The sequence below is a fragment of the Tursiops truncatus genome, chromosome 3, assembly GCF_011762595.2.
Source record: "Tursiops truncatus isolate mTurTru1 chromosome 3, mTurTru1.mat.Y, whole genome shotgun sequence".
Lineage (NCBI taxonomy): Eukaryota > Metazoa > Chordata > Mammalia > Artiodactyla > Delphinidae > Tursiops > Tursiops truncatus.
This window is the reverse complement of record NC_047036.1, coordinates 161,602,766-161,629,823: the sequence shown is the minus strand read 5'-3', so window position 1 is coordinate 161,629,823 and position 27,058 is coordinate 161,602,766. Positions and strand designations below refer to the sequence as shown.

Here is a 27,058-nt window from a genome sequence, read left to right as displayed (position 1 = left end):
AGTCTGGAGCCTTTTGGTTAGTTCACTTGCTTATTTCACAAGACTCGAGCCTTAAGTCAGCTGCCAGAGACTGAACAGTGGTCCCTGCCCTCTGGCAACTCAGCAGACAGCCCTGCTGATCTAAGGAATCTGTGCTTTGGTTTTCTTATCAGAGGAATGGGGGTACTGTCAGCAAATCGGATGGACTGGTAGGGACTGGGGGAAGGCATGAAAGACTGAGTTCTCCCCCACCTGCCATGTTCTCACTCCTCATCAGAGGACACCGGTATCTCTCGAACAAGGCTGGATGCCTCCCCTCCCCAGCACCGTAACGGCGGTTACTTTACATCTCCATGCATAGGACAGAACAGAGCTCCCATTAACCTCTGTTCCTAGCCAAGCTAGGTCCCTCGCGGACCCTAGCCCAGAAAGTCAACGGAATACCCTAGGATCCTAGGCATATACTCTACCTCCAAGGCAAACACAGTATCCGTAGGAAAATCTGAGACCTCTGCGCCCAGGGGGAACAAAAGGGCACTCGAAGTCCACATGGAGGCCACACAGAGGCCACGAGAGGCTAAAGGCTCGTCTGGCCGAACCAGCACCCGAGAGTGGGACGCGCTCAGCGCCTCCTTGCGCTCCTAGCGCCCGCATTGTCCCCAGCGGTACCCAGAACTACCGCCTTGGTCTCGTGACGCGCCGGCCACTCCCTAGCCCCGCCCCTCCGGTGCCCATTGGCCAAGCCGGGTTCTGGAGGCGGGGCGTTTACCCGGCCCCAGGCAGGCCCGGGAACCCCCGGGAGGCGGAGGCGGAGGCGGAGGCGGCGGCGGTGTTAGAGCCATGGCCGCTGACGCGCGGTCTTCAGGGGTCCGCGCTGGCGGCGGCCGGGGCGCGGCGGCGTCCCGGACGAGCTCCTGGTCGCTGTGGCCACCGCTCCCGCCTCTCTCCTTTCTCTTTTTGTTGTTGCTGGCGACGCCCAGCGCTTGGGCCGCGGGATACCAGGTGAGCGGGGCCAGCGAGCGGAAATGTACAAGAGCCAGAGTGAAGCCTCCAGTAGGGTCCGGAGGTGTGGGTGGGTCTGTTTTGTGGGCGCCTAGTGAATGGTTGCTAATATGACAGTGTGGTCTGAGTGCATGCTTTGTGTCATTGAGAAGTCTGGCTGTGCGTGTCTGAGAATGGGGCTGTCTGTGGCTGCTTCCCTTGCTTCTGGACTTTGCACGCATTTACCTGTGTGGCTGGATGTGAGCGGGCCAGCAGCTGTATGTGTGGCGAGGACTGGTGGAGAGCTGGGAGTCAGCTGCCTGAAGTTCTAGCTTGGCTCCTCCACTTCCTGGCTGCGTGATCTTGGCCAAGTCACTTCACCTCTCTGATCCTCAGTGTCCTCATCTGAAAACTGGAGATAATGTCGCCCCCACCCCGCAGGCTGACTGCTTGGTATTTGCAAATGCTTAATAAACATTAGCTACTACTATTATTTCTACAGGGTGTGAATGAGAGGTGCTCTGAGAAGTTGTGTCAGGTGGGAGTTGCATCTGTGACACAACTATGTGTGTCCTCCCTGGGAGGGGCTGGCCCCACCTGAGCCACTTGCCTCTAAATCAAGGCTCACCTTATGCCCTCCCCAACGCCCCACTGCAGCCTGCCTCGTAACCTTGGGGTTACTGACAGGGTATGTGTGTTTGTGTTTGGGGTCCCTGTGCAGACATGCCCCAAGGTGGAGCCGGACATGCTGAATGTGCACCTGGTGGCCCACACACATGATGACGTGGGCTGGCTCAAGACGGTGGACCAGTACTTCTACGGCAGTGAGTAGAGGGTGGGGACTGACCCCTAGGACTCCCATGGCCCCTCGGAGCCCCTCGAATTCTTTTTCAGCCCTGGACATTAGGGTGGGGGCAATACCCAGCTTGGGCTTCTGTGTCTAGGATTATGCCCCTTGGCTTGCTGGTCCCTGACTGCCTGACCCCTATTCCCATAGTCAAGAATGATGTCCAGCACGCGGGCGTGCAGTACATCCTAGACTCGGTCATCTCTTCCCTGCTGGCGGAGCCCACCCGCCGCTTCATCTATGTGGAAATCGCTTTCTTCTCCCGTTGGTGGCGACAGCAGACAAATGCAACGCAGGAAATCGTGCGGGACCTGGTGCGACAGGGTGAGGCTGCCCTAAGGAAGTGAAAAGAGGAAACCCAGCCCAGCTTCTGTTTCCACTACTCTGGCTTCTGAGATTTTTATCATACCAAGTGCTGCCTGTATGTGGCTGCACCTGCCTGGAATTTCTCTGTATTTGGAGAACTCCTGTGCGTCCTCTAAGGCCCCACCTCCAGTGAATCCTCTGGAAAGCCTGCCATGCCAGGAGGGCTTCTGTTCAGTATCTCTCTACACTGGCCTGGGAGTGACCCCTCTTCGCCTCTCAGGCCTGGGCATGCAGGCAGGTCTTCTCGTCCCCGGCATCACCAACCCCGGCCCCACTCCTGGCCCTGACAGCTGACTTGGACTTTGCCCCTCCCGGCACAGGACGCCTAGAGTTTGCCAATGGTGGCTGGGTGATGAACGATGAGGCGGCCACCCACTATGGAGCCATCATCGACCAGATGACACTCGGGCTGCGCTTCCTGGAGGACACGTTTGGCAGCGACGGGCGCCCCCGTGTGGCCTGGCACATCGACCCCTTCGGCCACTCTAGGGAGCAGGCCTCGCTGTTCGCGCAGGTCTTTTCCTGGCCTCTTGGGCCAGCCCCTTCATTCCCTCTGACTCCTCCCCCGGTCACTCAAGCCCCTCCCTTCCCTGAAAGTTCACTCAGACCAGGCCCTGCCCCTGGCCCTCTGGCCCCTTGAGACCCTGCCTCTTGGGTGACCTGTGAATCCCATTCCTTTTCTGCTCTGGCCTTGACCCTTCTCTGCCCCAGCCTAGGCTGACCGCCCCCCCCCCGCCACCGCACGCTCACGTCCAGCTGGCTCCTCCCCCCCCTCCCCGACCCCACCCCGTCTGCTCTGATCCTGGCTCCTCCCCAAGTGGGGTGGCAGGCGATGGCCTGCTGTTTTGCAGCCGGCTTCATTACCTGTGCCATGACCCCGCCTCCTTCCCGTGCTTAGGCTGCGGAAGGTGGAGGTGGGTTCTAGCGTTGGACCAGCTCCCTCCCGGCGCTCCCCGCAGGACTTCCGACCCTCCCCAAGTTCAAAATGAACTGGAGGGCCTCCCTGGTTTTAGACCTGGTTTTTCTATCCGTGCTCTGAAGGGGTGGCGGTTGGTGAGGAGAGGGCTAGGCCCTTATTTATCCTGCCCTGTCCTGCTCTCCCATCCCACTCTTCATCCTGCCCCACCTCCAGATGGGTTTTGACGGCTTCTTCTTCGGACGCCTGGATTATCAAGACAAGAGCGCGCGGAAGGAGAAGATGGAAATGGAGCAGGTGTGGCGGGCCAGCGCCAGCCTGAAGCCCCCCGCCGCGGACCTCTTCACCAGTAAGGGGGTGGAGTGGGGAGAGGGCTGCCCCCACGCTCAGAAGGGCCCTGGGCTTGGTTTTATAGCCAGCTGTCATTGTCTTGAAATTCTTAATAATTTAGGAACAAGGGCCCGGCATTTGCACTTTGCACTGGGCCCTGCAAATTCTGAAGTCCGTCCCCTGTGGGGCCTGGCAGGTCTAGGGGGTGGGGCCACCCCTGAGCCTGGTGCGGCCCACAGGTGTGCTCCCCAACATTTACAACCCACCGGATGGTCTGTGCTGGGACACGCTGTGTGCCGACAGGCCCTTTGTGGAGGACCCACTCAGCCCTGAGTACAACGCCAAGGACCTGGTCCATTACTTCCTGCAGTTGGCCACTGCCCAGGTAACCTGGTACCCAGAACCTGTGCCTCTGGTGTACATGCACGGGGCCCTTCCACCGGCCCAGGCAATCCCTAGCACCTCCTCACCATCCTCGGAGGAAGGTAGTGTTCCTTTCACCATCACTATGCCCTCCTCCTGGATTTGTGTGTGTTCCTGACTAGAAATGTGGACCCCTTCACCACTGCACACCTCCACCATGATCATGAGACAGCATGGCACGGTGCCTCAGTACCCATGTCTGGGTGGTGAGCCCAAGAGAATTACCCAACAGCTTGTGGCTATTTTTCTGTTATGTCCCTCTGCTCTCACGTGACACACTTCCACCCCTGCCCCCCCATGCCTCTGTGCACCCACATTCTTGACCACGTATATATCGAGACACAGCTGTCCACAGGGGTGGCCCAGGAGACCCTGGCCTGAGGACACCCCCCCATCCCACCTACAGGGCCAGCACTACCGCACCAACCACACTGTGATGACCATGGGCTCAGACTTCCAGTATGAGAATGCCAACATGTGGTTCAAGAACCTTGACAAGCTCATCCAGCTGGTCAACGCCCAGGTGAGTGTGCCTACCCCGTGGGCACCTGTGCTTGTATCCCTGGGCCTTGGGTCACGTACATTATCTATGGGTGCTATCTTAGTTTTCTATGGCTGCTTTAACAAATTACCACAAACTTAGTGGCTTAAAACAACAGAAATCATGTTATCTTACAGTTCTGTAGGTCACAAGTCTGACATGGGTCTCACTGGGCTAAAATCAAGATGTCAGCAGGGCTGCGTTCCTTCTGAAAGCTCTAGGGAAAAGTCTCCTTGCCTTGTCCAGCTTCTAGAGGCTGCCCGCTTTCCTTGGCTCATGGCCCCCTTCTCCATCTTCAAAGCCAGCAACACAGCAGCTCTCTGACCCTGCCTCTGGTGTTACATCTCTTTTTCTCACTCTCACTTCTTTCTCCTCCCTCTTCAACTTTTAGAGACCCTTGTGATTACATTGGACACACTAGATAATCCAGGATAATCTCTCTAGTTTAAGGTCAGCTGATTAACAGCCTTAATTCTGCAGGCTTAATTCCCTTTTGCCACGTAACCTAACATAGTCACAGGTTCTGGGGATTAGGACATGGACATCTTTTGGTGGCCATTATTCTGTCTACCGTGGATGTATTGATGTGGCCTCTGTAAATGGTCTGTGGCCATGTGGGCAGGCATTCACTCTCCCATCAGCACAGAACCTCGTCTCCCCTCCCCCAGCATTTCATCCCCAGAGTTGTCTACTGGCACAGTCTTTTTTATTTTTATTCTTTAAAAAAATTTATTTATTTATTAATTTATTTTTGGCTATGTTGCGTCTTCGTTGCCGTGCGCGGACTTTCTCTAGTTGCGGCGAGTGGGGGCTACTCCTCGTTGCGGTGCACGGGCTTCTCATTGTCGTGGCTTCTCTTGCTGCGGAGCATGGGCTCTAGGCACGCAGGCTTCAGTAGTTGTGGCACATGGGCTCAGTAGTTGTGGCTTGCAGGCTCTAGAGCTCAGGCTCAGTAGTTGTGGCGCACGGGCTTAGCTACTCCGCGGCATGTGGGATCTTCCCGGACCAGGGATCGAACCTGTGTCCCCTGCGTTGGCAGGCAGATTCTTAACCACTGTGCCACCAGGGAAGCCCTGGCACTGTCCTCACCTTCCACGCGCTCCCTGCATTGCTGTTTCACCAAAAACAGCTCTCAGTAATGTAATCAAGGGCCTTCCAGAAGACATTTCCCAATCCTCCCCAAGCCCCTGGTCCCTGAGGAGGCTTCAACACTTTGACTACTTCCTCCTGCAAATACCATGTTCCTGGGCTGCCAGAAGATCACACTCTTTTGGTTTTTCTCCTGCCTGCTCCTTCACACACTCCATTTTACTGGAAATGGAGTTCCTTGGTTCAAATCCTGGTTCTGCCACTTACTGGCTCTGTGACCTTGAGGAATGTTCTTAAGCAGTCAGTGCCTCAATTTTCTTATCTAGGAAATGGGCATAATAGTGGTTCCCAGCTGACAGGGCTATTGATGAAAGTTTAATGAGTTCATTTGCATAGACCAGTAGACCAGTGCCAGGTAAATAATAAGTATTACGGTTGTTTATTATTATTATTTGGGGCTGAAAATCTGCTGCTGCTTAAGACACCAGTTGCAACTGGTGTTGCTTCTCTAGGAAGCCTTCACCAGGCCCCAGCCGAGCTCTTGCTCTTTCTCTGTGCTCACAGGAGTCCCCACAAATACCTGTGATGATACATCTAGGCTGACTGTAACCAACTGACTATCTGTTCAGTTTCTCTCCTCTGCACTTGGCTGTGAATACCGTGAGAGTAGGGTTGGCCTTTGGTTGTAAATTGTGTCCACAGTCCTGAGCATGCTGCAGAATCAAGTGATTGTTTGCTCAGTGAACACAGTGTGTGTGTATGTAAATCTGTACATGAGTGTGTGTTCAGGGGTGTAAATGTGTGTTTGCACATAAAGGCATGTAGTCCTATGCACTTCTCTTCATTCACTCAAGTGTTTGTTTTGTTTATTTTTTAAATTATAGTTGATTTACAATATTGTATTGCATTACAAATATTGTATTAGTTTCAGGTGTACAGCAAAGTGATTCAGTTATATATAATTTTTCAGGTTATTTTCTATTATAGGTTATTATAAGATGTCGGATATAATTCCCTGTGTTATACAGTAAATCCTTATTGCTTATGTACTTTATGTATAGTAGATTATATCTGTCAATCCTATACTCCTAATTTATCTCTCCTCCCCTCCCTTTCCCCTTAGGTAACCATAAGTTTGTTCTCTATGTCCGTGAGTCTGTTTCTGTTTTGTATATAGATTCATTTGTATTATTTTTCAGATTCCACATATAAGTGATATCATATAGTATCTGTCTTTCTCTGACTTCACTAAGTATAATATTCTCTAGGTCATTCAAGTGTTTATTGAGCACCTACTGTGTACGAGGCACTGGGGACACAACTCGAGCAGAACAAACATCCTTTAACTCACGGAGGTCACCTTCTTGTTCCTCCACCTCCCTCAGTTGAAAGTGAGCCTCCATTCATTATAACAGTTGTGTCATCTGGCAATAACCTTACAGTGCTGAGGAGTTATTATTCCTGTCCTATAATGTCATATTTAGTTTTTCCATGAAAGTTTTAAATAATAAAATTGGAATTATTTAAAGTTTAGTAAAATCTTAGGTTTATTCTTGCATCCCTGAAATTCTTTCCAGGCTGGTAATATTTAGCTTCGGCCAACATTCATTTTCACACTTGGCCATTGGTTTGCACTCAAACTGTGTATTAAGAAAGAGAATCTGAACCGACTGGATGCATGAATGTGTGCACGTGTGTGTGTAAGTTTGTGCACACTTGTGGGTCCCCCCCTCCCCGGGCTCCTGAGCTCACACAGACACCTCCCCGCAGCAACAGGCCAACGGGAGCCGCGTCAATGTTCTCTACTCCACTCCAGCCTGTTATCTCTGGCAGCTGAACAAGGCCAACCTCACCTGGTATTTGGGGGGACTGGGGAGCCTGGGGATGGGTGGCATGCCCTGTGGGTCATGACCCTGCCCTCAATGCTGCTGCCGTTGCAGGTCGCTGAAAGAGGATGACTTCTTCCCTTACGCCGACGGCCCCCACATGTTCTGGACCGGTTACTTTTCCAGCCGGCCTGCCCTCAAACGCTATGAGCGCCTCAGCTACAACTTCCTGCAGGTAGGTGGGCGCCAGGCTCAAGGGGGTGGCTCAGGGGTCCTGACAGACCTGGTGCCCCAACATACCCCCTGCTCTACAGGTGTGCAACCAGCTGGAGGCGCTGGCGGGTCCGGCAGCCAACGTGGGACCCTATGGTTCCGGAGACAGTGCACCCCTCAGTAGGTGTCCAGCGGGTGAGGGGACGGGGGCGAGGCTGAAGCTGGACTCCAGACCTCCACTGCCCCCTCGAGTCCCTTCTTTTTTTTTTTTTTCGAGTCCCTTCTTAAAGCCCCTAAGAACCCAGCCTGCCAGCACATGACTTTTCACGTCTCCTTGGGGTCGGGGGCCAAGAGTCCTGCGGAGACCCCACCCGGCTCACCGTCTGCCTGCAGATGAGGCGATGGCCGTCCTCCAGCACCACGATGCGGTCAGCGGCACCTCCCGCCAGCACGTGGCCAATGACTACGCTCGCCAACTTGCAGAAGGCTGGGGGCCCTGCGAGGTGCGAGGGCGGAGCCTGGGAGAGGCGGAGACAGGAAGGGGCAGGCCCTGGAGCAGAAGGGGCGGGGCCAGCACGGGGCGTGGTCGAAAACAGCGGAGTGGTGTCTGGAAGGGCTCGTGGGGCGGGGCTTGTGGAAGGAGGGGCGGGTCCTGGGATGGGAGGGGCGGAGAAGGCAGGGGCGAGGCTGGGGGCGGGGCGGCGAGGAGGAGACGCGCGCTTGGTGGCCGGAACATACCTTCCTCTTTACGCGCCTCCCCAGGTTCTCTTGAGCAATGCGCTGGCGCGGCTCAGTGGCTCCAAGGAGGACTTCATGTTCTGTCGCAAGCTCAACATCAGCGTTTGTCCGCTCACCCAGACCTCAGAGAGCGTGAGGCGGCTTGGACGGGGAGGGGCGGGGCCGGGGGACCATCCCGTGGGTGGTGGGTGGGACGGCAGCGCGGAAAGGAGGCGGGGCTGATGGGCTCTCGAGGCCTCAGCGGGTTGCTAATCACCCTGGGGCGAGATCACTGGGGGCTCAGTGAAGTGGCGGCAGGACGGAGACCAGTGTACCACTTGGGGGTTTGAATCACCCAGGGACGTTGCTGCACATGGTGAGTGGGTTTGCAGAAGGCGTATTGTGACCCATGCCTGCTCTGATCCTCCCACCCCAGTTCCAGGTGACCATTTATAACCCCTTGGGGCGGAAGGTGGATTGGATGGTGCGGCTGCCTGTCAGCAAACACGTTTTTCTCGTGAGGGACCCCAGTGGCACAGTTGTGCCCAGCGATGTAAGGCCACTCGACAAATATTTTTCCCTGAATACCACAACCCATGAATACCTAACCCCTTGGAAACCTCCCGCCATGAGCATTTCTCCCTTCGCCCCATGGACACTTCCCCCAGGTTTATTTCCCTCCATGGATCTCTCCTTCCATGGACACCTCCCTCTCTTGGATACCTCCCCCTCCATGGATACCTTCTGCTCATTACTGTCTCTTCTTCTGAATATCTTCCCCCTCTACCCCTTAATATCACACCCCCTTGGGAACATTACCCCCTCTCATGAGTATCTTCCCCCCCCGTTTTTAAAAATGTATTTTATTTATTTATTTTTGGCTGCGTTGGGTCTTTGTTGCTGCACGTGGGCTTTCTCTAGTTGCTGAGAGCGGGGGCTATTCTTTGTTGTGGTGTGGGGGCTTCTCATTGCGGTGGTTTCTCGTTGCGGAACACAGGCTCTAGGCGCGTGGGCTAAAGTAGTTGTGGCACGCGGGCTCAGTAGTTGTGGCGCACAGGCTTAGTTGCTCCGCAGCATGTGGGATCTTCCCGGACCAGGGCTTGAACCCGTGTCCCCTGCATTGGCAGGCAGATTCTTAACCACTGCGCCACCAGGGAAGCCCTCTTCCCCTTTTAAATATCTCCCCGTGAAAAAGTTTCCTGTTTATGAATATTCCCCTCATCCTGGAAGGCCTCTTCCCACTAACCTCTTCCTCCCCCAAGAATCTGTCTTTCCCTCCCTCCCCTGTGTCAAGGATCTCTTCCTGAATTTACTCCCTCACTTCTCCCACTTCCCACAGTAGCTCCACCCTCCTAGTGGATTTTTCCCACCTTATGAATCTTTGCAATCATTTTTTTTTTTGGCCATGCAGCTCGCAAGATCTTCGTTCCCCAATCACAGATCGAACCCATGTGCCCTCTGCAGTGGAAGCACAGAGTCCTAACCACTAGACTGCCAGGGAATTCCCTCTTTGCAATCTTTAACTCAGCATTTCTGACACTCGCATCCCTTCTGCCCAACTCCTAAATTTCCTCTCCCCATCCTGGAACTCTTTCCCCTCCTCAAGTTTGACCCCTCCCTGTATGTGTGGTGTGGCTTTATATGTGTACTCAACAGCTTCTTGACTTGGTTTCCTTCCTCCCTTACCCAAGGTGGTGATGATTCCCAGCTCAGACAGTCAAGAGCTGCTTTTCTCAGCCTCAGTGCCTGCCTTGGGCTTCAGCATCTACTCAGTAACCCAGGTGCCTGGCCAAAGCCCCCAGGCCTACATCCACCATCCCAGATCCCAGAAGCCCTGGTCTCGTGTCTTGGTCATCCAGAATGAGGTGAGACCCTATTCATATCCCCTTCCATTCCTGGGTGACAAATTTGAGATGTGGCAGTAAGCCACATGGACCCTGGGTCAGTGGGTCTTAGGTTCATAGTCTAGCATCATCAGCCCCCCATTGTGTGTCCTCAAGTGAGTGACCGTCTTCCTTTGAGCCTCAGTGTCCTCTCCTGGGGCTGTTATGAGGACCCAATGTAATCATGGGTGACACTTAACAGAAATGTCAGAGCTGATGGAGGTAGGGTTTTGCAAATTAAGTGAGGCATGTCAGAGACTTGGGGGAGGGAGCCGTGTGGCCATTTTCGGGGAAGAGGGATCCAGTCAGGTAGGGAGCAGCAGACACAAAAGCCCTCAAGTAGGCGGGCGATGGGTGTTCAAGGAACACTCAGTGTGGCTGAAACAGGGTGTTGGGGTGGAGGTGATAGGTCAGATCATGTGAGCCTTAAGGGAAGGCTGAGGGGAGGACTCTGGCTTTTACTGTGAAGGAACCACGGGAGGAACAGGGTTGCATTAAGACTCTTGTGGGTCCTAGCACTTTGGCCTTTGTGGGTCCCTCCTTCCATAAAAATATGTTAATTATATTTCATGATAGTATGGATATTAACATGAATATTAACCATGCAGAATTCAATATAATATATTCATTATTATTTCATTCAGGTTTTCTTCTGAACCTAAAAGAAATTGAGATTTATACCTTTCCATGGGCCCTAAAAATCCTGTGGGTCCTGGCACTGTGGTTCCTCTGTCAGTTGCATAAGCAGCCTGGGTCCCGAGCAGATGGGCTGTGATCTCACTTCTGGTGTTACAGGCACCTTTTGGCAGTTATGGGGGGAAAAGACTGGGGAGCGAGCATGGAAGGTGGGAGATCAGGAAGGGGTTGGCTGCAGTCCAGGAATGCCATTGAGGTAGTGAGAAGTGGTCAGATTGAGGGTAAGGTAGAAAGTGGAGCTGTTCAGATTTGCTAAAAGAGTCAGAGGTGAGGAGTAAGAGAGAGAGAGGAGGGAAGGGTGGGTGACTCCAGGGTTTTCTCCTGAGCCCCAGGAAGGATGAAGCTGCCGTTGGCTGAAGCGGTGGTCATTAATGTCTGTCCACCCATTTCTCCCCAGTACATCCGGGCTAGGTTTGACCCTGACTCAGGGCTCTTGATGGAGTTGGAGAACCTGGACCAGAACCTCCGGCTGCCTGTTCGCCAAGCCTTCTACTGGTGAGGGAGGACCACCAGGTCAAGGAACAGGTGTGAGCAGAGCTGGGGTCCCTTGCCTGACTCTCACCTGCCCTGGCCCCAGGTACAACGCCAGTACAGGCAACGGTCTAAGCTCCCAGGTCTCAGGTGCCTACATCTTCAGACCCAACCGACAGCAACCACTGCTTGTGAGCCACTGGGCTCAAACCCACCTTGTGAAGGTAAGGGGTTAAGACTGATGAGTGGGCACTTGGGGATGGGGCATGTGAGGGGTGTGTGTGTGGAGGGTGGTGTGCCATGCGTGCAGTGAGGGGAGGATTTACATCTCCAACAAATAAGAAGGCTAAGACCCGAGGGGAATACTTGAGGATCCTCCCACAGGGTTGATATTCATGGCTGGTTGTGTGACAGTCACGCCATGGAAGCACATAGAAAGGCATTCACGTCTATTGTGAATGTCAAGATTATACTTAGCTTTTGAAATTGGGGGTGGGATGCTCCCATTTGGCCAACAGATAGGGAGAGCCAGGGGTAACTGCTTGCAGATTTCACCAAGGATCTGTGGTAGGAGGGGATTTTATCTGGGGTGGACATTTAAAGGTTCACACTTGGATAGGGCTTGGGTGATTCTAACTTAGGGTGGATATTTGAGGGTGCATCTGGCTGGGAACAGGGGCTTAGGCTTGTGGGGTTTCCTGGGGCCTCTCGTTGACGTTTCCTCTTAGGGTGGGAATGGGGCAGGTAACGGAAAGCCTCACATTTGACATGATTCTCCTTGAGGTGAACACCTGCATACCTGGGTCACTGTATGAGGATGTAGTTTTGCTTCCTGTAACAGGGTTACCCAAATTAACCATGCCTAAAACAAGATGGAAGTTTCTTTCCATCTAACGGAAAGTCCGGGCAGGTGGGATGGTTCAGTAGTCATCTAGTCTTCTATCATTTTTTATTTTTTAATTTTTAAAAATTTTTGGCTGCTTTGGGTCTTCATTGCTGCGTGCGGGCTTTTTCTCTAGTTGCGGAGAGCGGGGGCTACTCTTCATTACGGTGTGCAGGCTTCTCATTGTGGCGGCTTCTCTTGTTGTGGAGCATGGACTCTAGGCGCGTGGGCTTCAGTAGTTGTGGCACTCGGGCTCAGTAGTTGTGGCTTGCGGGCTCTAGAACACAGGCTCAGTAGTTGTGGCACACGGGCTTAGCTGCTCTGTGGCATGTGGGATCTTCCCGGACCAGGGCTCGAACCCATGTCCCCTGAATTGGCAGGCAGATTCTTAACCACTGTGCCACCAGGGAAGCCCTAGTCTTCTTTCTTATTGCTCTACCCTCCTTAGCATTCAGCTTCCACCTCATGGCCCAAGATGGCTGCTCAAGCTCCAGCCATCACATTTGCATTTGAGCCAGTGGAAGAGGGAAAGGGGCAAGGAACATTGTTCACACCACTTTAACTGAGCCAAACATGGTCACGCAGCTACTCAGAACCTCAGGGAAGACGAAACAGTACAATCTATTCCCAGTAGCCACGTGCTAAGCTAGAATCCTGTTCTAAGGAGGGGAGATAGGGTAATGATGGGCAGCAAGCATGTATGCCAAACTCAAAATTTACATGGCTATGACTTCGGTACAAAGTGTGGGCATCACACCTAGGCAGGTGGGGGAGGTGGGTGGGGCTCCCAAGCTATCAGTGGGGTTGACCCTGATGTAGGCCTTTATGAGCTTCACAGCAGGGGTGGACATTTGCAGGGCTTACCTCTGCTCAGCTGCACGCTTACACCTGCCCTTCACCCCCATGTGCTTGCAGACAGCCTTGGTGCAGGAAGTGCACCAGAACTTCTCAGCCTGGTGTTCCCAGGTGGTTCGTCTGTACCCGGGACAGCGGCACCTGGAGCTGGAGTGGACGGTGGGGCCAATACCTGTGGGGTGAGTGGTGGAGGCTGGGAGTGGGGGCTGAGTGACGGGCAGAGTGGAGTTAAAGTGAGGCTCACCACCTTGCCATCCCATTGGGTATAGTGATGGCTGGGGGAAGGAGGTCATCAGTCGCTTTGACACTGTGCTGGAGACAGACGGACTCTTCTACACTGACAGCAATGGCCGGGAGATCCTGGAGAGGAGGTGGGGTGATTGGGGGCACTGAGGGGTGGTCTGTGGTCTTTTGGGGCCCAGGGCCAGTGGGGGCACCTGCTGATCCTAATGAGTGTGGGAGGGAGAGGGTGAAGGGGGAGTGAGGAGTGGGTGAGCGGGGAAGGGGAGCCAGACCCCGGGCCTGATCAAATCCCACCCCACCCCAGGCGGGATTATCGACTCACCTGGAAGCTGAACCAGACTGAGCCAGTGGCGGGAAACTACTATCCAGTTAACAGTCGCATTTACATCACGGTACCCATCCCCCATCCTGCTCCCCACATCTTCCTGACACCCCTTTACAGAGCAGGGGTTATCTCTCATTCTTAACATCTCCCAACTGTTCTTAGCAGTCTCCACCATCCTTGTGGGGCCTGCCTGGGGGCCAGGGCTGGCCGGCAGTGCAGCCCCTCACTCACCCCTTGCCCCCCAGGATGGGAACGTGCAGCTGACTGTGTTGACTGACCGCTCCCAGGGGGGCAGTAGCCTGAGTGACGGCTCCTTAGAGCTCATGGTGAGTGGTCCGAGCCCCATCTAAGTCAGGGACCTCCTACCAGTTCCCTCCCTGGCCCCCTGCAGGACCTTGAAGCCAGTTTCTGTTGCTAGGTGCACCCCTCTGTTTGTGGTCCCCGCTAAGCAGAGCCCTCCATTCCTATGTGAGACATTTACTCCGTGCTTTTATCCAACCCTTACCCAAGCCTCCCCTCCAGGCCCTGATTTGCCCTATCCACGCCCCCATTAGATCTTTACCTCCCGCTGTCCTAGTACCTTGTTAGGTCGGATCCCCACTTTTACTGGGGACCCCCTACCAGACATTCGTCCTCATCCGTTCCACCCCAGTCTTCAATTTTTCTTGAAATTCCCACTTGCTTTTGCCCAATTTCTGGCCCAGAAATTGGCTAGAAGGACCCTCACCCTCTCCTGGCCACTCTCCCCGCAGGTGCACAGAAGGCTGCTGAGAGACGATGCACGCGGCGTAGGGGAGCCGTTGCTGGAGGAGGGGTCGGGTCTTTGGGTGCGAGGGCGCCACCTCGTGCTGCTGGACAAGGCCCGGACCGCGGCCGCCGGGCACCGGTTACAGGCGGAGAAGGAGGTCTTGGCCCCGCAGGTGGTGCTGGCCCGAGGTGGCGGCGCTCCCTACCGCCTCGAGGTCGCCCCTCGCACGCAGGTGAGGGGCGGTGGGGCCGGCAGAAAGAGGACCCGAAGGAAGCCTGCGGGGGAGGGGCGGGGTTGAGGGCGGATTTACCTAGGCTTAACTGGGACCCACCTCGCCTGCCCCTACCCGTCCTGGGGAGGACGTATGCTAGTCCAGTCCCCTTAGCTCAGCCCCGTCACCCCGGCAGCCTCGGCCCGGCCCTCTCGTTTACTCACCTCCTCCAGCCGGGTCTCTCCACTCTTCCTCCCCGTCCTAACTCAGTCTCAGACCGAATCCTTTGTGCCCCCAACTTGACACCGCCCCGTTCCCTCATTGGCTCTGTCCTGGGTGAGCCCCGCCACTCCCCGGTAAGCCCCGCCCCCTCACCGCGGTCCCTCCACGCCGGGTCTCCGCCTCCTGACCGCCGTTCAGTCCCGCCCCTCGTGGCTCACGCCCGCGCCACTCTCCCGCAGTTTTCGGGGCTGCGCCGAGAGCTGCCGCCCTCCGTGCATCTACTAACATTAGCCCGCTGGGGACCGGAGACGCTGCTGCTGCGCTTAGAGCACCAGTTCGCCGTAGGGGAGGACTCGGGCCGCAACCTGAGCTCGCCGGTGACCTTGGACTTGACGGTGAGGAGGGCAGAGGTGGGAAGGAGACAGGAGAGAGGCGGGAGGGGAAACCCCAGCTTTGTCCCAACACAGCCCGGTCCATCCACTGCCCGCAGGACCTGTTCTCCGCCTTCACCATCACCGACCTGCGGGAGACCACGCTGGCGGCCAACCAGCTCCGGGCCCATGCCTCCAGGCTCCAGTGGACACCAAACACGGGTGGGGGCCTGCCCGGAGCTGGGGGCCGGGTGGGAGGTGTGGGAATGTTGACCAGGTCCAGGTATAGAGCTCGAGGGCCTGAGTCGGTCGGTGTTCAGATCTAGGTTAGGGGTTTAAGGGACTGAGGTGGGTCCGGCAAATTAGTGGTAGTTCTTGAGGGTTTGAGAATGGAGTGCAGTCCCAAGAACAAGATTTGAGAATCTCCGTCGGTGTCTAGTTCCAGAGGCAGGCGTTGGCTTGACGGTCCTTGGGGTGGGGCTTGTGGGTGTGAGGATGGTGACCAGGCACTGGGGAGGGATTTGGGGATCTGGGGGTGGTATCTAGGCCCTGGGAAGCAGTTGAAGGGTCTGCGAGTGAGGCCCTGGGGACGGATTTAAGGTGGTATGTCTGTGTTCAGGATAGGGAGCACAGGGGTGGTGTGGGGTGGCATATGGGTGTTAAGGCAAAGGAAGTCTACGTCCCTCACTCCTTCTCCCCTCCACCTCCCCAGGCCCCACACCCCATCCTTCTCCTTCCCGGCTGCTCTCCACCACCATCACGCTACAGCCCATGGAAATCCGCACCTTCTTGGCCTCAGTCCAATGGGAAGAGGACAGCTAGACCTGGTGGAGGCAAGATTCCCCCAGAGCCTGAGCCGGGTCCTCCAGGGGTGGGGCAAACTCTCCCCCTTCTCTTGCTGCTGCTGCTACCACCAAGGAAAGCCATTAAAATGCCACTACCAAGAAAAGACTCAGGTCAAGGTGTAACTGAGCGTGGGTTTTTTTTTTTTTTTTTGGAAGGCAGTGGAATTTATGACCCAGAAAGGTCCGCAAACCTTAGCTGACCCTTGACCCAAGGCCTTGCAGGAAGACCACTTGCTGGTTTGAATCCTCTCACCAGAGTCTACACGATTCACACCCCACCTCACCTACCACTCTGTCCTCCACTCCTGCTTTACTCCTCCGTCCACTAGGGCTTTGACACAGCTGTATTTTTGTTTTGTTTTGTTTTTTGCCGTGCCCTGCGGCTTGTGAGATCTTAGTTCCCAGACCAGGGATTGAACCCGAGGCCACGGTAGTGAAAGCGCCGGGTCCTAAGCACTGGACCGCCAGGGAAGTCCCTGACACAGCTGTTTTGAGAAGCCACTAAGGGCAGGCTTGTGCTGGCTTGTCCTGGGTCCTGGAAGCCAGACATACCCCAGGGCCTCCCATACTCTACTTTGGGGCCCTGAAGGTGGGGAATCTGGGACGTCTTGGGGTGGAGGAAGACTTAGAGGCAGGTCCCAAAGTGGGGCCTTGGACAGGTGGGCTGGAGCTTTGGGCCTCCCAGGAGACAGGTAGAGAGCCTGGTATACCCTGCTTCTGGTGTGTTCTGGAGTCTGTTACAGAGAAAGGAGACCTTGGGATGAAACCTGAGGTTTAGAGTTGAAAGGAAGTAACTTGCCCTCCAGTTGATACAGTCTTGTGTGGTTCCCTTGAAGGCGTCTGGAGGCTGGGAGGGCATGTCGAGCCCACCTGTAGGCCATGTAGAGAACAGTGTTCGGATGCTCTGGCCCCTGATTCTCAGATGTGCCTTCAGAAAATATTTCTATATCCCCCTTGGTGGGGGAACAGGCACGAGCCTGGGCTGGCTTGGAACCCCCGGGCAGAACACACATGGGGTCTAGGTGGCAGATGTGCCTCCTGAAAAGTTTTCTAAGTCTCCCCCTAGAGAGATAGACCAGAGAGGCCCAAGGAGGGCACCCCAGTCTATTTGCCATCCTGCATGGGGTCCAATCACCCATGCTGTGTGGGTTACAGGATCTTAGTTCTGCTGACCAGGGACTGAACCCCGGGGCTATGGCAGTGAAAGTGCCAAGTCCTAACCACTGCACCACCAGGGAACTCCCATCCCCAGACTTCTAAAAATTTTATTCCAGAAGGGGAAGGCAGCAGAGCTGACTAGGACAGTCTGGGGCATGTGCCCCAGGGCTGCCTGCTGTCCTGCATCGGGTCCTGTCGTAGGAAGTGCCCACCAAAACTGCTTGTAAATATTCCTCTGGTGGCAGGGATCAGGCTGAGCCAGGCAGTGTGCCCCAGGAGTGGCATCTCGTGTCCGGTCATCCACGTGCCTTCTGAAAATGTATCCAAATCCAGGGCATTATCCCAGGAGACCCATGGAGGTTGCCCTGGGTCCTCCCTCAGTTGTGCATGGAGCCCAATCACCGATGCATCCTGTAAACCTCTCTAAGGTGTCCTTGGTAGTGGGCACAGGCACAGCCTAGCCAGAAAGACTCAGGGTGGGTGCCTGAGCCAGCCTGTGGTTCTGCACAGGTCCTGGTATCGGACCCATGGCACCTGGTGGTGCCTCCTGAAAACACACCCACATCCCCGTTCAAAGAGGCAATGACCTGGGCTGGACCTACTGGCCCATTGCGTGTGCCACGGGCTCAGGTGCTATCACTCTTTGGTCATGGTCATTGAGAGCCCCTCCTGAAAAGTTTATGTGACCTTTTGCGGAGGGGAGGACTGGTCTGGGCCAGACATGGAGGCCCGAGGGCATGGCAACCCACTTACTATCCATGTGGGTCCCTGTTGGCAGAAACATGCGCCTAATACATTTCTAAGTCCTGATCCAGTGTGGACAGGCTCCGGGATAGTCAGGGAGTTCTGTGTGGAGACCTTAGCATGCCAGTGGTCTTGTGTGGCATGACTGAAAACATGTCTAGTCCCCTCTGGTGGTATAGACAGGGCTGGATGGACCAGTGTGTCCTGGGGAGTGTGACCGTGGCCTGGCTGTCATCCTCTTGTGCCCTGATCATTGCGTTCTTCTGTCCTGAGCAGGGGCACAGGTCCAGGCTGGCAGAGAGGCTGGGTCAGGGCACACTGGCCCATAGTGGTCCTGCTTGGGTGCCAACTTTTAAGATCACCTTCTGAAAAGATCTCTGCGTCCTCCTCACTAGGCTAGGGCCAACCCAGGCTGGGTGGGAATGCCCATGGCCTGTCTGGGGCCTGGATTGAAGATGTGCCTGGGCCAACCAGGGAGGGTGTCCCAGGTGCACCCAATGACCCACTTAGGGCCTGGTCACTGGAGACAATCCCTAAAAACGTAAGTTCCCTTTAGAATACTGGACCAGCTGTGCCAGCCTTGGAGGCTGAGGGGGGCGGCTAGAGGCCTGCTATATGGTCCTGCTTAAGGGTCCCATTTTCAGAGGTTCCCCCTTTGTTGGTGGGAACTAGTTGGAGCCAGGAAGTCAGCCAGGGGGGCAGGTACCCAGACATGACTGTGGTCATGTGTTGGCATCGTGCCTCTCAAGAGTTTCCAAGTCCCCCTCTGGATGAGGGCCACTGGTCTGGGCTTAGAGGGCTCCCCACTTCTACCTGCAGACACCTGTGTGGTCCAGTTGGTGGATGCGCTTCTCCCCTGCTTCATTTTTCGAAATCTCTCTCTGGAGGAGACAACTGGTCCTAGCCATCCAGGGAGGCCCCAGGGAGGATGTTCTGGGCCTAGCCATAGTCACAGGTGGGCCCTATTCATCACATATACTTCTGGAAAATGTTTCCAACTCCTCTGCAGAGAGGCAGTGACCAGGAGGGTAAAGGACCACTTCCGAGGTTGTCCAGGGCTTGGGGGAAGTCCCACGTGGGAATGGGTCACCAGATGTGCTGCCCCCAAATATATATATATATATATATATATATATATATATATATTTTTTTTTTTTTTTTTTTTTTTTTTTTTTTTTTTGCGGTAGGCGGGCCTCTCACTGTTGTGGCCCCTCCTGTTGCGGAGCACAGGCTTCAGATGCGCAGGCTCAACGGCCATGGCTCACGGGCCCAGCTGCTCCGCGGCATGTGGGATCTTCCCGGACCAGGGCACGAACCCGTGTCCCCTGCATCGGCAGGCGGACTGTCAACCACTGCGCCACCAGGGGAGCCCCCCCAAATATTTTTAAGCCCTCTTGGGACGGGGAGACTGAACTGAGATGGCCCTGGAGGCGCGTGGAGAAGGCTGAGTCACAGCCCCCAGCCCCGTCACAGTCCCCAGTCCCGCCACAGTCCCAAGTGGGGCCGGGTCATTGGGGGTGCCTCCTAAAAAATGGCTAAGTGCCCCTTTGGAGGCTGAGATCAGCCCCGGTCGTCCAGGGAGTTCCGTGGACGGTGTCCCGGGCCCACCAGGCCAACCCCGGATGCTGAGCTGAGGTACACTGTTTGAGTGAGACCCAGGAGAGGTGGTGTCTAGGGGTCCAGGTCCGTCCAGGTCGCGCTGGTTGTCGGGCGCCACCTGGTGGCCTTTTTTTTAAAAAAAAATATAGTCCCCGGAGCTCCACTGAAGTGGGATCCGACTGCCGAGCCCAAGGGCGAGTTCCATAAGGCCGGCAGCGCCGTCTTCTGGGATGCGATACTCTCTGCCTCCGAACACGGACTCCTCTGAGGTTGTCTCTGCTGTATTAAAGGAGAGGGGCATCTGGGAACTGCATGGCTGGCGCATGGAAGTCCCCTCCACCAGCGAGGACTGACGAGGTGTTGCAGGTGACCGGGGTAGGGAGCCCCGGACTCGGCTGCATTCCCACCTCGTGCCCGCTTGTCTGGAGTGCCTCCTGAGAATTTTTCTAGGTCCCCCTCTTGGGGCCAGGATCGCGCGGTGCACTGTTGCATGATGTGCATCCAGAAAATTTTCCCTTCTGAAGAGGGGACAGGGAGGCCGAGAGAGGGCACCCAATGTCCAACTGCAGTTACACTGGGGGCCTGTTCTTGGACACTCCCCCCGTCCCCGAACCTTTGCAAGCCTCCCTCCAGTGGCAGGGACCATCCCAGGCCAACCAGTGGGGTGCAGGGGTAGGTACCATGGACAGGGTCCCCAGGAGATGCTTGGTCATCTGAAGTTGCTGGAATCGGTTCCAATTCTGCCTGGGGTGAGGGTGTGGTACTGGCCCTGGCAGGTGAAGAAGGTTCCAGTTAGATGCCGTCGGGGCTTCATTCCCATGTGGGCCTTCCAAAAAAGTTTCTTTTTTTTTTTTCTTTTTTATTGGGGGTATAGTTGCTTTACAGTGTTGTGTTAGTTTCTGCTGTACAACGAAGTGAATCAGCTATATGTATACATATATCCCCTCTTTTTTGGACTTCCTTCCCATTTAGGTCACCACAGAGCATTAAGTAGAGTCCCCTGTGCTACACGGCAGGTTCTCATTAGTTACCTATTTTATGCATATTAGTGTATATATGTCAATCCCAATCTCCAAAAAGTTTCTGTCTTCCTCAGATGGCTGAATCCTTAGGGGGCTGCAAGGGAGGCCTGAGGAGGTTGCTCTTGGGGTCAGCTGTCCTCAGCGGGACCCACTCACCACCTGTACCTCCTGAAAATGTTTCCTGAGGGGAGGAAGGCCCCAGGTCAGGTCCCTATACCAGGAGAACTACAGTCACATGTGGGTCCTGTTCGCTGAATCCACCACCTGAAACATTTTCTAAGTCTCTCTGTAGTCACCAGTGAGCCAGCCAGAGAGGCCCTCCAGCTGCTGTGGGAGGATGCCCGGATCCTGTCCACAGCCCAGATCAGGCCTGGTACTTGGAGGTGTCCCCCAAAACATTTCTAAGTTCCCCCACCCAGGCTGTGACCAGCCCTGGCTGGACCTGGAGTCTGGAGAGAGCATCCCTGTCTTGGTCGTGGGCTCACATAGCCCCAGTTGTCATATTCATCCCTTGAAAATGTTTCCAAGTTCCCCTCAAGAAGGGGTCACCAGTGTGGGCTGGTGAGGGACACCTGAAGAGCATGCCTGGGCCTGGCTGTAGTCACATATGGGGCCTTGACAAACACGCCTTACCAAATTTTTATTTTACTTTATTAATTTTTATTGGAGTATAGTTGATTTAAAATGTGTTAGTTTCAGGTGTGCAGGCTTCTCATTGTGGTGGCTTCTCTTGTTGCAGACCACAGGCTCTAGGTGCATGGGCTTCAGTAGTTGTGGCATGAAGGCTCAGTAGTTGTGGCTCACGGGCTTAGTTGTTCCACAGCATGTGGGATCTTCCCAGACCAGGGATGGAACCCATGTCCCCTGCATTGGCAGGCGGATTCTTAACCACTGTGCCACCAGTCCCTGGTTTGCTAATTTTTTTGAGGATTTTTGAATCAATATTCATCAGAGATATTGGTCTGTAGTTTTCTTTTCTTGTGGTGTCTTTATCTGACTTTGGAATCTGGGCAATGCTGGCCTCAGTGAATAAGTTAGGAAGTATTCTCTCCTTTTAAATTTTTTTTGAAGAATTTGAGAAGTATTGGTGTTAATTCTTCTTTAAATGTTTGCTAGAATTTACCAGTCAAACTATCTGGTCCTGGTCTTTTCTATGTTGGGAGATTTTTGATTAATGATTTGTTCTCCTTACTAGTTGTAAGTCTATTCAGTTTTTCTGTTTCTTCATGATTCAGTTTTGGTGTATAGTGTACTTCTAGGAATTTGTCCATTTCATCTAAATTACCCAATTTACTTGTGTAAAATTATTCATTATATTCTCTTGTAATCCTTTTAATGTAAGATCAGTAGTAACATACACTCTTCCATTTTTTAATTTTAGTAGTCTGCATCTTCTCTCAATCTAGCTAAATGTTTGTCAGTTTTGTTGATCTTTTCAAAGACCCAAACTTGGTGTCATTGATTTTCTCCATCGTTTTTCTGTTCTCTGTTAAAAAAAACACCTCTTTGTCTAGTAAGTCTGATGTCTTGACTTCTTCAGGAACAGTTTCTGTCAGTTTTGTTTTGTTTCCTTGAGTGGGCCATGTTTTTCGGTTTCTTTGCATGTCCTCTTTTGGTTGTTGTTGTTAAAAATTGGGGATTTAACTATTTTATTTTTTTATTTTTGAAAATTTATTTATTTATTTATTTTTGGCTGCATTGGGTCTTTGTTGCTGCACGCGGGCTTTCTCTAGTTGTGGCGAGCGGGGGCTACTCTTTGTTGCAGTGCGCGGGCTTCTCATTGTGGTGGCTTCTCTTGTTGCAGAGCACAGGCTCTAGGTGCTCAGGTTTCAGTAGTTGTGGCATGGGGGCTCAGTAGTTGTGACTGGTGGACTTAGTTGCTCTGCGGCATGTGGGATCTTCCTGGACCAGAGCTCGAACCCGTGTCCCCTGCATTGACAGGCGGATTGTTAACCACTGAGCCACCAGGGAAGTGCCGATATGACTGTTTTAATGTGATAACTCTGGAAGTTAAATTCTTTCCCTTACCTAGGGTTTGTAGTTTGTTTTTTTTTTTAATTGTAGAAATCTGCAGTAGCCTGTTTTGAGACTTTTCTAAACTATTGTTGCAAACACCATTCCTTGTCTGTGATTACTGAAGTCTGTGTTTCTTTAGCTTGTGTTTAATGTTTTGATAGTGTTTCTTTTTTAAAATTAAAAAAAAATTTAAAAATTTATTTTAAATTTTTATTTTTTAAAATTGAAGTATAGTTGATTTACAATGTTGTGTTAGTTTCAAGTGTACAGAAAAGGGATTCAGATATACATATATATATATTCTTTTTCAGATTCTTTTTGGTTACAGGTCATTACAAGATATTGAATATAGTTCCCTGTGCTATACAGTAGGTCCTTGTTGTTTATCTATTTTGTATATAGTAGTGTGTATATGTCAATCCCAAACTCCTAGTTTATCCCTTCTCCTGCTTTCCCCTTTGGTACCCATAAGTTTGTTTTCTATATCAGTGAGTCTATTTCTGTTTTGCAAATAAGTTCATTTGTACTTTTTTTTTGTTTTTTTTAGATTCCACATGTAAGTGATAGCATATGGTATTTGTCTTTCTCTGTCTGACTTACCTCCCTTAGTATGATCATTTGACAGTATTTCATGACTGTCAGGAGCACTCCTGGTCTTTGCAGTTTGGATCTGCTCTGGGCCACTCGTTCAACACTTAGCTGGACTTGCTCTGAACCTGGGGTGAGAACTTTGAGGTCTTAGCTTTTTTCAGAGTGTGCATCTTGTCTGGGTGTGCACATGGCCTTCTAAATTCCCCTGTACATCGCTGCTTTTTTTTAAATTAATTTTTTATTGGCATATGGTTGATTTACTTTATTTATTTATTATTTTTTGCCACACCGCGCAGCAGGTGGGATCTTAGTTCCCCGACCAGGGATCGAACCCACCATGACCCCTGCAGTAGAAGTGTGGAGTCTCAACCACTGGACTGCCAGGGAAGTCCCGGAGCATAGTTGATTTATAATATGTCAGTTTCTGCTGTATAACAAAGTGAATCAGTTATACATATACATATATCCACTCTTATTTATTTATTTATTAGATGTTGGGGGTAGGAGTTTATTTATTTATTTACTTTTGCTGTGTTGGGTCTTCGTTTCTGTGCGAGGGCTTTCTCTAGTTGTGGCAAGCGGGGGCCACTCTTCATCGTGGTGCGTGGGCCTCTCACTATCGCGACCTCTCTTGTTGCCGAGCACAGGCTCCAGATGCGCAGGCTCAGTAGTTGTGGCTCACGGGCCTAGTTGCTCCACGGCATGTGGGATCCTCCCAGACCAGGGCTCGAACCGGTGTCCCTTGCATTAGCAGGCAGATTCTCAACCACTGTGCCACCAGGGAAGCCCAATATCCACTCTGTTTTAGATTCTTTTCCCTTATAGGTCGTTACAGAGTATTGAGTAGAGTTCCCTGTGCTATACAGGAGGTTCTTATTAGTTATCTATTTTATACGTAGTAGTGTGTAGATGTCAGTCCCAGTCTCCCAATTTATCCGTACCACCCCACCCACAGCTGCTTTCATTTACTTTTTTATAAATTTATTTATTTATTTGTTTTTATTTTTTGGCTGTGTTGGGTCTTCGTTGCGTTGAGTGGGCTTCTCATTGCGGTGGCTTCTCTTGTTGCAGAGCACGGGCTCTAGGTGCGCGGGCTTCAGTAGTTGTGGCTCGCGGGCTCTAGAGCGCAGGCTCAGTAGTTGTGGTGCAAGGGGCTTAGTTGCTCCGCAGGATGTGGGATCTTCCTGGACCAGGGCTTGAACCTGTGTTCCCCACCTTAGCAGGTGGATTCTTAACCACTGTGCCACGAGGGAAGCCCCACAGCTGCTTTTAGATGTCCTAATTTCCTGAAGAGTTTCACTCCATCTTCTCAGGCCTCAGATGGTATGTCGTATGTCTCTACCCACATTCTCTTGCCCCAGTCATCTGCAGGTCTGTGGTCACCTTTATAAGCCATTCAGGCTGCTTTTCCCACTGGGGTTCCTAGTTAGGTGAAACAGAGACAAGTGCCTGTGTCAGTCCTTCAGGGGTCCTCCAGACAGGTTAGAACAGAGATGCATAATAATTTGCAGTTAAGGTCTGCTCTGCTCCTTTGGGTTCCAGGGAGGGAACTGGGAACCAGGCTGCCATTGCTTCCATACTACGGGCACCACCATGCCAGGGAGAGGGTCAGGAAAAGATGAATAAAAGAGGCATAAAATGTTCCTACTATTTGAAGATGGCCTCTTCTTTCTTTCTTTCTTTTCTTTTTTATTTATTTTTTTAACACATATATACATTCTTTTTTTTAAAAATATTCTTTTCCATTATGGTTTATCCCAGGAGATTGGATATAGTTTGCTGTGCTATACAGTAGGACCTTGTTGTTTATCCATTCTATATGTAATAGTTTGCATCTACTCACCCCAAACTCCCACTCTATCCTTTCCCCACCCCTCTCCCCCTCAGCAAACCACAAGTCTGTTCTCTATGTCTGTGAGTCTGTTTCTGTTTTGTAGATAGGTTCATTTGTGAAGATGTTTTTTTCTTGATTGGGCATTCACTTGGTTGCTCTAAACCTTTGATTGTTTTCCAGAGCTTTGCAAAGTTGGCTCAGACAGTTTCTGCTCCCCCTGCCAATATTTCTGTGGGGGAACAAGAACTTGGAGCTTTCTAGCCCACCTTTTTGCTGACATCATTCTGTGCATAATATTTTGTTACTTTCTTTGTCCTGTGTCTTATTCATGGAGACAGACAACACATTGATCTCAAGCAGGAGGAAGAAGACACTTAGACCTCCTCTTTCATGCCTCTACACCAAAACCCTAGGGTGCTTTGGTTACTTTTGAGTACAATTAGTTTATAGACTGTAGCAAGGGTCAGCATCCCATGTGACCCACATGCCAAATCTAGCCCTCCACCAGCATTTGTATGTCACATTTAATTGGAACACATATATTTGTTTACAGGTGTGTTTACATTATATTTATAGTTGCCTATTAGGGGAACAAAGGCAAAATTGAGTAGTTGTGCCAGAGACCATATAGACTGCCAAGATGAGAAAATCTACTCTCTGGCTCTTTTGCAGAAAAATTTTGCCAACTTCTGACTTAGAACACCTGGCACAGAGGAGATGCTCCTAAATTAGAGCTGCATTAAGAGCATGATCTCTGAGGGACTTGCCTGGCCGTCCAGTGGTTAAGACTCTGGGCTTCCACTGCAGGGGGCACGGGTTTGATCCCCAGTCAGGGAACCAGGATTCCGCAAGCTGCATGGCCAAAAAAAATAGCACGATCTCTGAGCCAAATGATCAAATGGTATGGGTTTGAATTCAATCTTTTGTCATTTACTAGCTTTTGTGACCTCTGGAAGTTTCCTGAAATTTATTGCCTCACTTCTTTTTTATAAAGATATGGAAAAAAAATCTACTTTATAGAATTTGCTGAGGGTTTACTGAACTAATCTATGTGTACTGAGTTCACTTCCATAAAACATTGGAAATGGTATCTCATAGACAGTAATCACGCTCTGCAAAGTGGTAGCTGAACAGATAATCCAGATAGGCCTTGGTGTGTCTAGCTGCTGGCCTGGCACTCACAGCAAGGCTATGTTGCTCTACTGTTGAACATAAATTATTATTATTATTATTTTGGCCATGCCACACGGCTTGCAGGATCTTAGTTCCCTGTCCAGGGATTGAACCCGCGCCGTTGGCAGTGAAAGCATGGAGTCCTAACCACTGGATCACCAGGGAATTCCTGAACATAAACTATTTTACAGACAATCAGCATCACACAGGTTTACTCGCTGACTGTGATGGAACAAGACTAATACGAGGCCACTATATGTCTGTACCTGGATTATATAAGAAAATTATCCAAACCACAAAAATGACCACATCTCTCAGTATTCTGTCACAGATGACTGACGGTTGCTTCTTGATCTCTTTTTAGCCCCATTCCATTCTTTCTGCTTTCTGGATAAGAATGATTCCAGAAATGATTCCAATCATAGAATTATATTTATTTCCTGATACTATTAATCCAAAACTCTGATTCCTGAACTTCCCCCCCAAACATCCAGTGCAAGCTTCAAATCGTACAATAAGTCACCCTATACTGAGATGCATCATGGTTCCTCATGGCGTGTGGTTTCCATCATTACAATGAATCAGTAACTCAACTCTGTTCCGCTACAACTGTGTGCCTAGTGATCTTTGGCTGCAGGGTATCAATGAAAGCAAGATATAAGTTTTTACTAATAGGAGTGGATACTAAGTCATTTTAATGGGAAAAGATGGTAACTATATAGGAATTCAAGAATTTAACCGTAAAAAATTGCCTTGGATCCTAGAAGGAATCACATAATTCAAATCACAAAAAAGAAGTTTGAAAAAATCGAAGTAATCAGAAGAAAAATTGTAAAAATATCTCAAAGTAAATAAATACAAACATAGAACATCAAAGTTTATGGAATACACACAAAGAAGTTTTAGGGTCAAATTTATAGTTTTAAATACATTAGAAAAG

At 51.9% G+C, this 27,058-nt stretch overlaps 1 protein-coding gene and 1 long non-coding RNA gene across 2 annotated transcripts; one reads left to right on the top strand and one right to left on the bottom strand.

The window, feature by feature from the left end:
* The first annotated feature begins 775 nt into the window (after positions 1 to 775).
* On the top strand, positions 776 to 16,092 carry MAN2B1 (mannosidase alpha class 2B member 1). Its single transcript, XM_033854081.2, has 24 exons — positions 776 to 981; positions 1,682 to 1,784; positions 1,958 to 2,131; positions 2,494 to 2,687; positions 3,306 to 3,438; positions 3,659 to 3,804; positions 4,249 to 4,365; positions 7,243 to 7,328; positions 7,413 to 7,533; positions 7,613 to 7,691; positions 7,905 to 8,014; positions 8,274 to 8,381; positions 8,665 to 8,781; positions 9,920 to 10,093; positions 11,205 to 11,302; positions 11,385 to 11,502; positions 13,077 to 13,195; positions 13,286 to 13,387; positions 13,564 to 13,651; positions 13,830 to 13,910; positions 14,337 to 14,564; positions 15,005 to 15,160; positions 15,256 to 15,358; positions 15,849 to 16,092. Exons 1-24 carry the CDS (start codon positions 820 to 822, stop codon positions 15,956 to 15,958), a joined length of 3,027 nt encoding a protein of 1,008 aa, XP_033709972.1. The 5' UTR covers positions 776 to 819; the 3' UTR covers positions 15,959 to 16,092.
* LOC117311718 (uncharacterized) lies at positions 12,211 to 14,856 on the bottom strand. The gene is made up of 4 exons (XR_012331063.1): positions 14,768 to 14,856; positions 14,312 to 14,607; positions 13,026 to 13,188; positions 12,211 to 12,529 (listed from the first exon to the last, which is right to left on the bottom strand). It is a non-coding gene; the product is annotated as an uncharacterized lncRNA (long non-coding RNA).
* Positions 16,093 to 27,058: the final 10,966 nt, after the last annotated feature.

Excerpts from the sequence above, each read along its gene's own strand:
- MAN2B1 (XM_033854081.2), top strand. The coding sequence starts at position 820 with ATGGCCGCTGACGCGCGGTCTTCAGGGGTCCGCGCTGGCGGCGGCCGG. Across the intron at positions 7,329-7,412 it reads AACAAGGCCAACCTCACCTG|GTCGCTGAAAGAGGATGACT; the intron begins GTATTTGGGGGG and ends CTGCCGTTGCAG. Across the intron at positions 13,196-13,285 it reads GTGGGGCCAATACCTGTGGG|TGATGGCTGGGGGAAGGAGG; the intron begins GTGAGTGGTGGA and ends CATTGGGTATAG.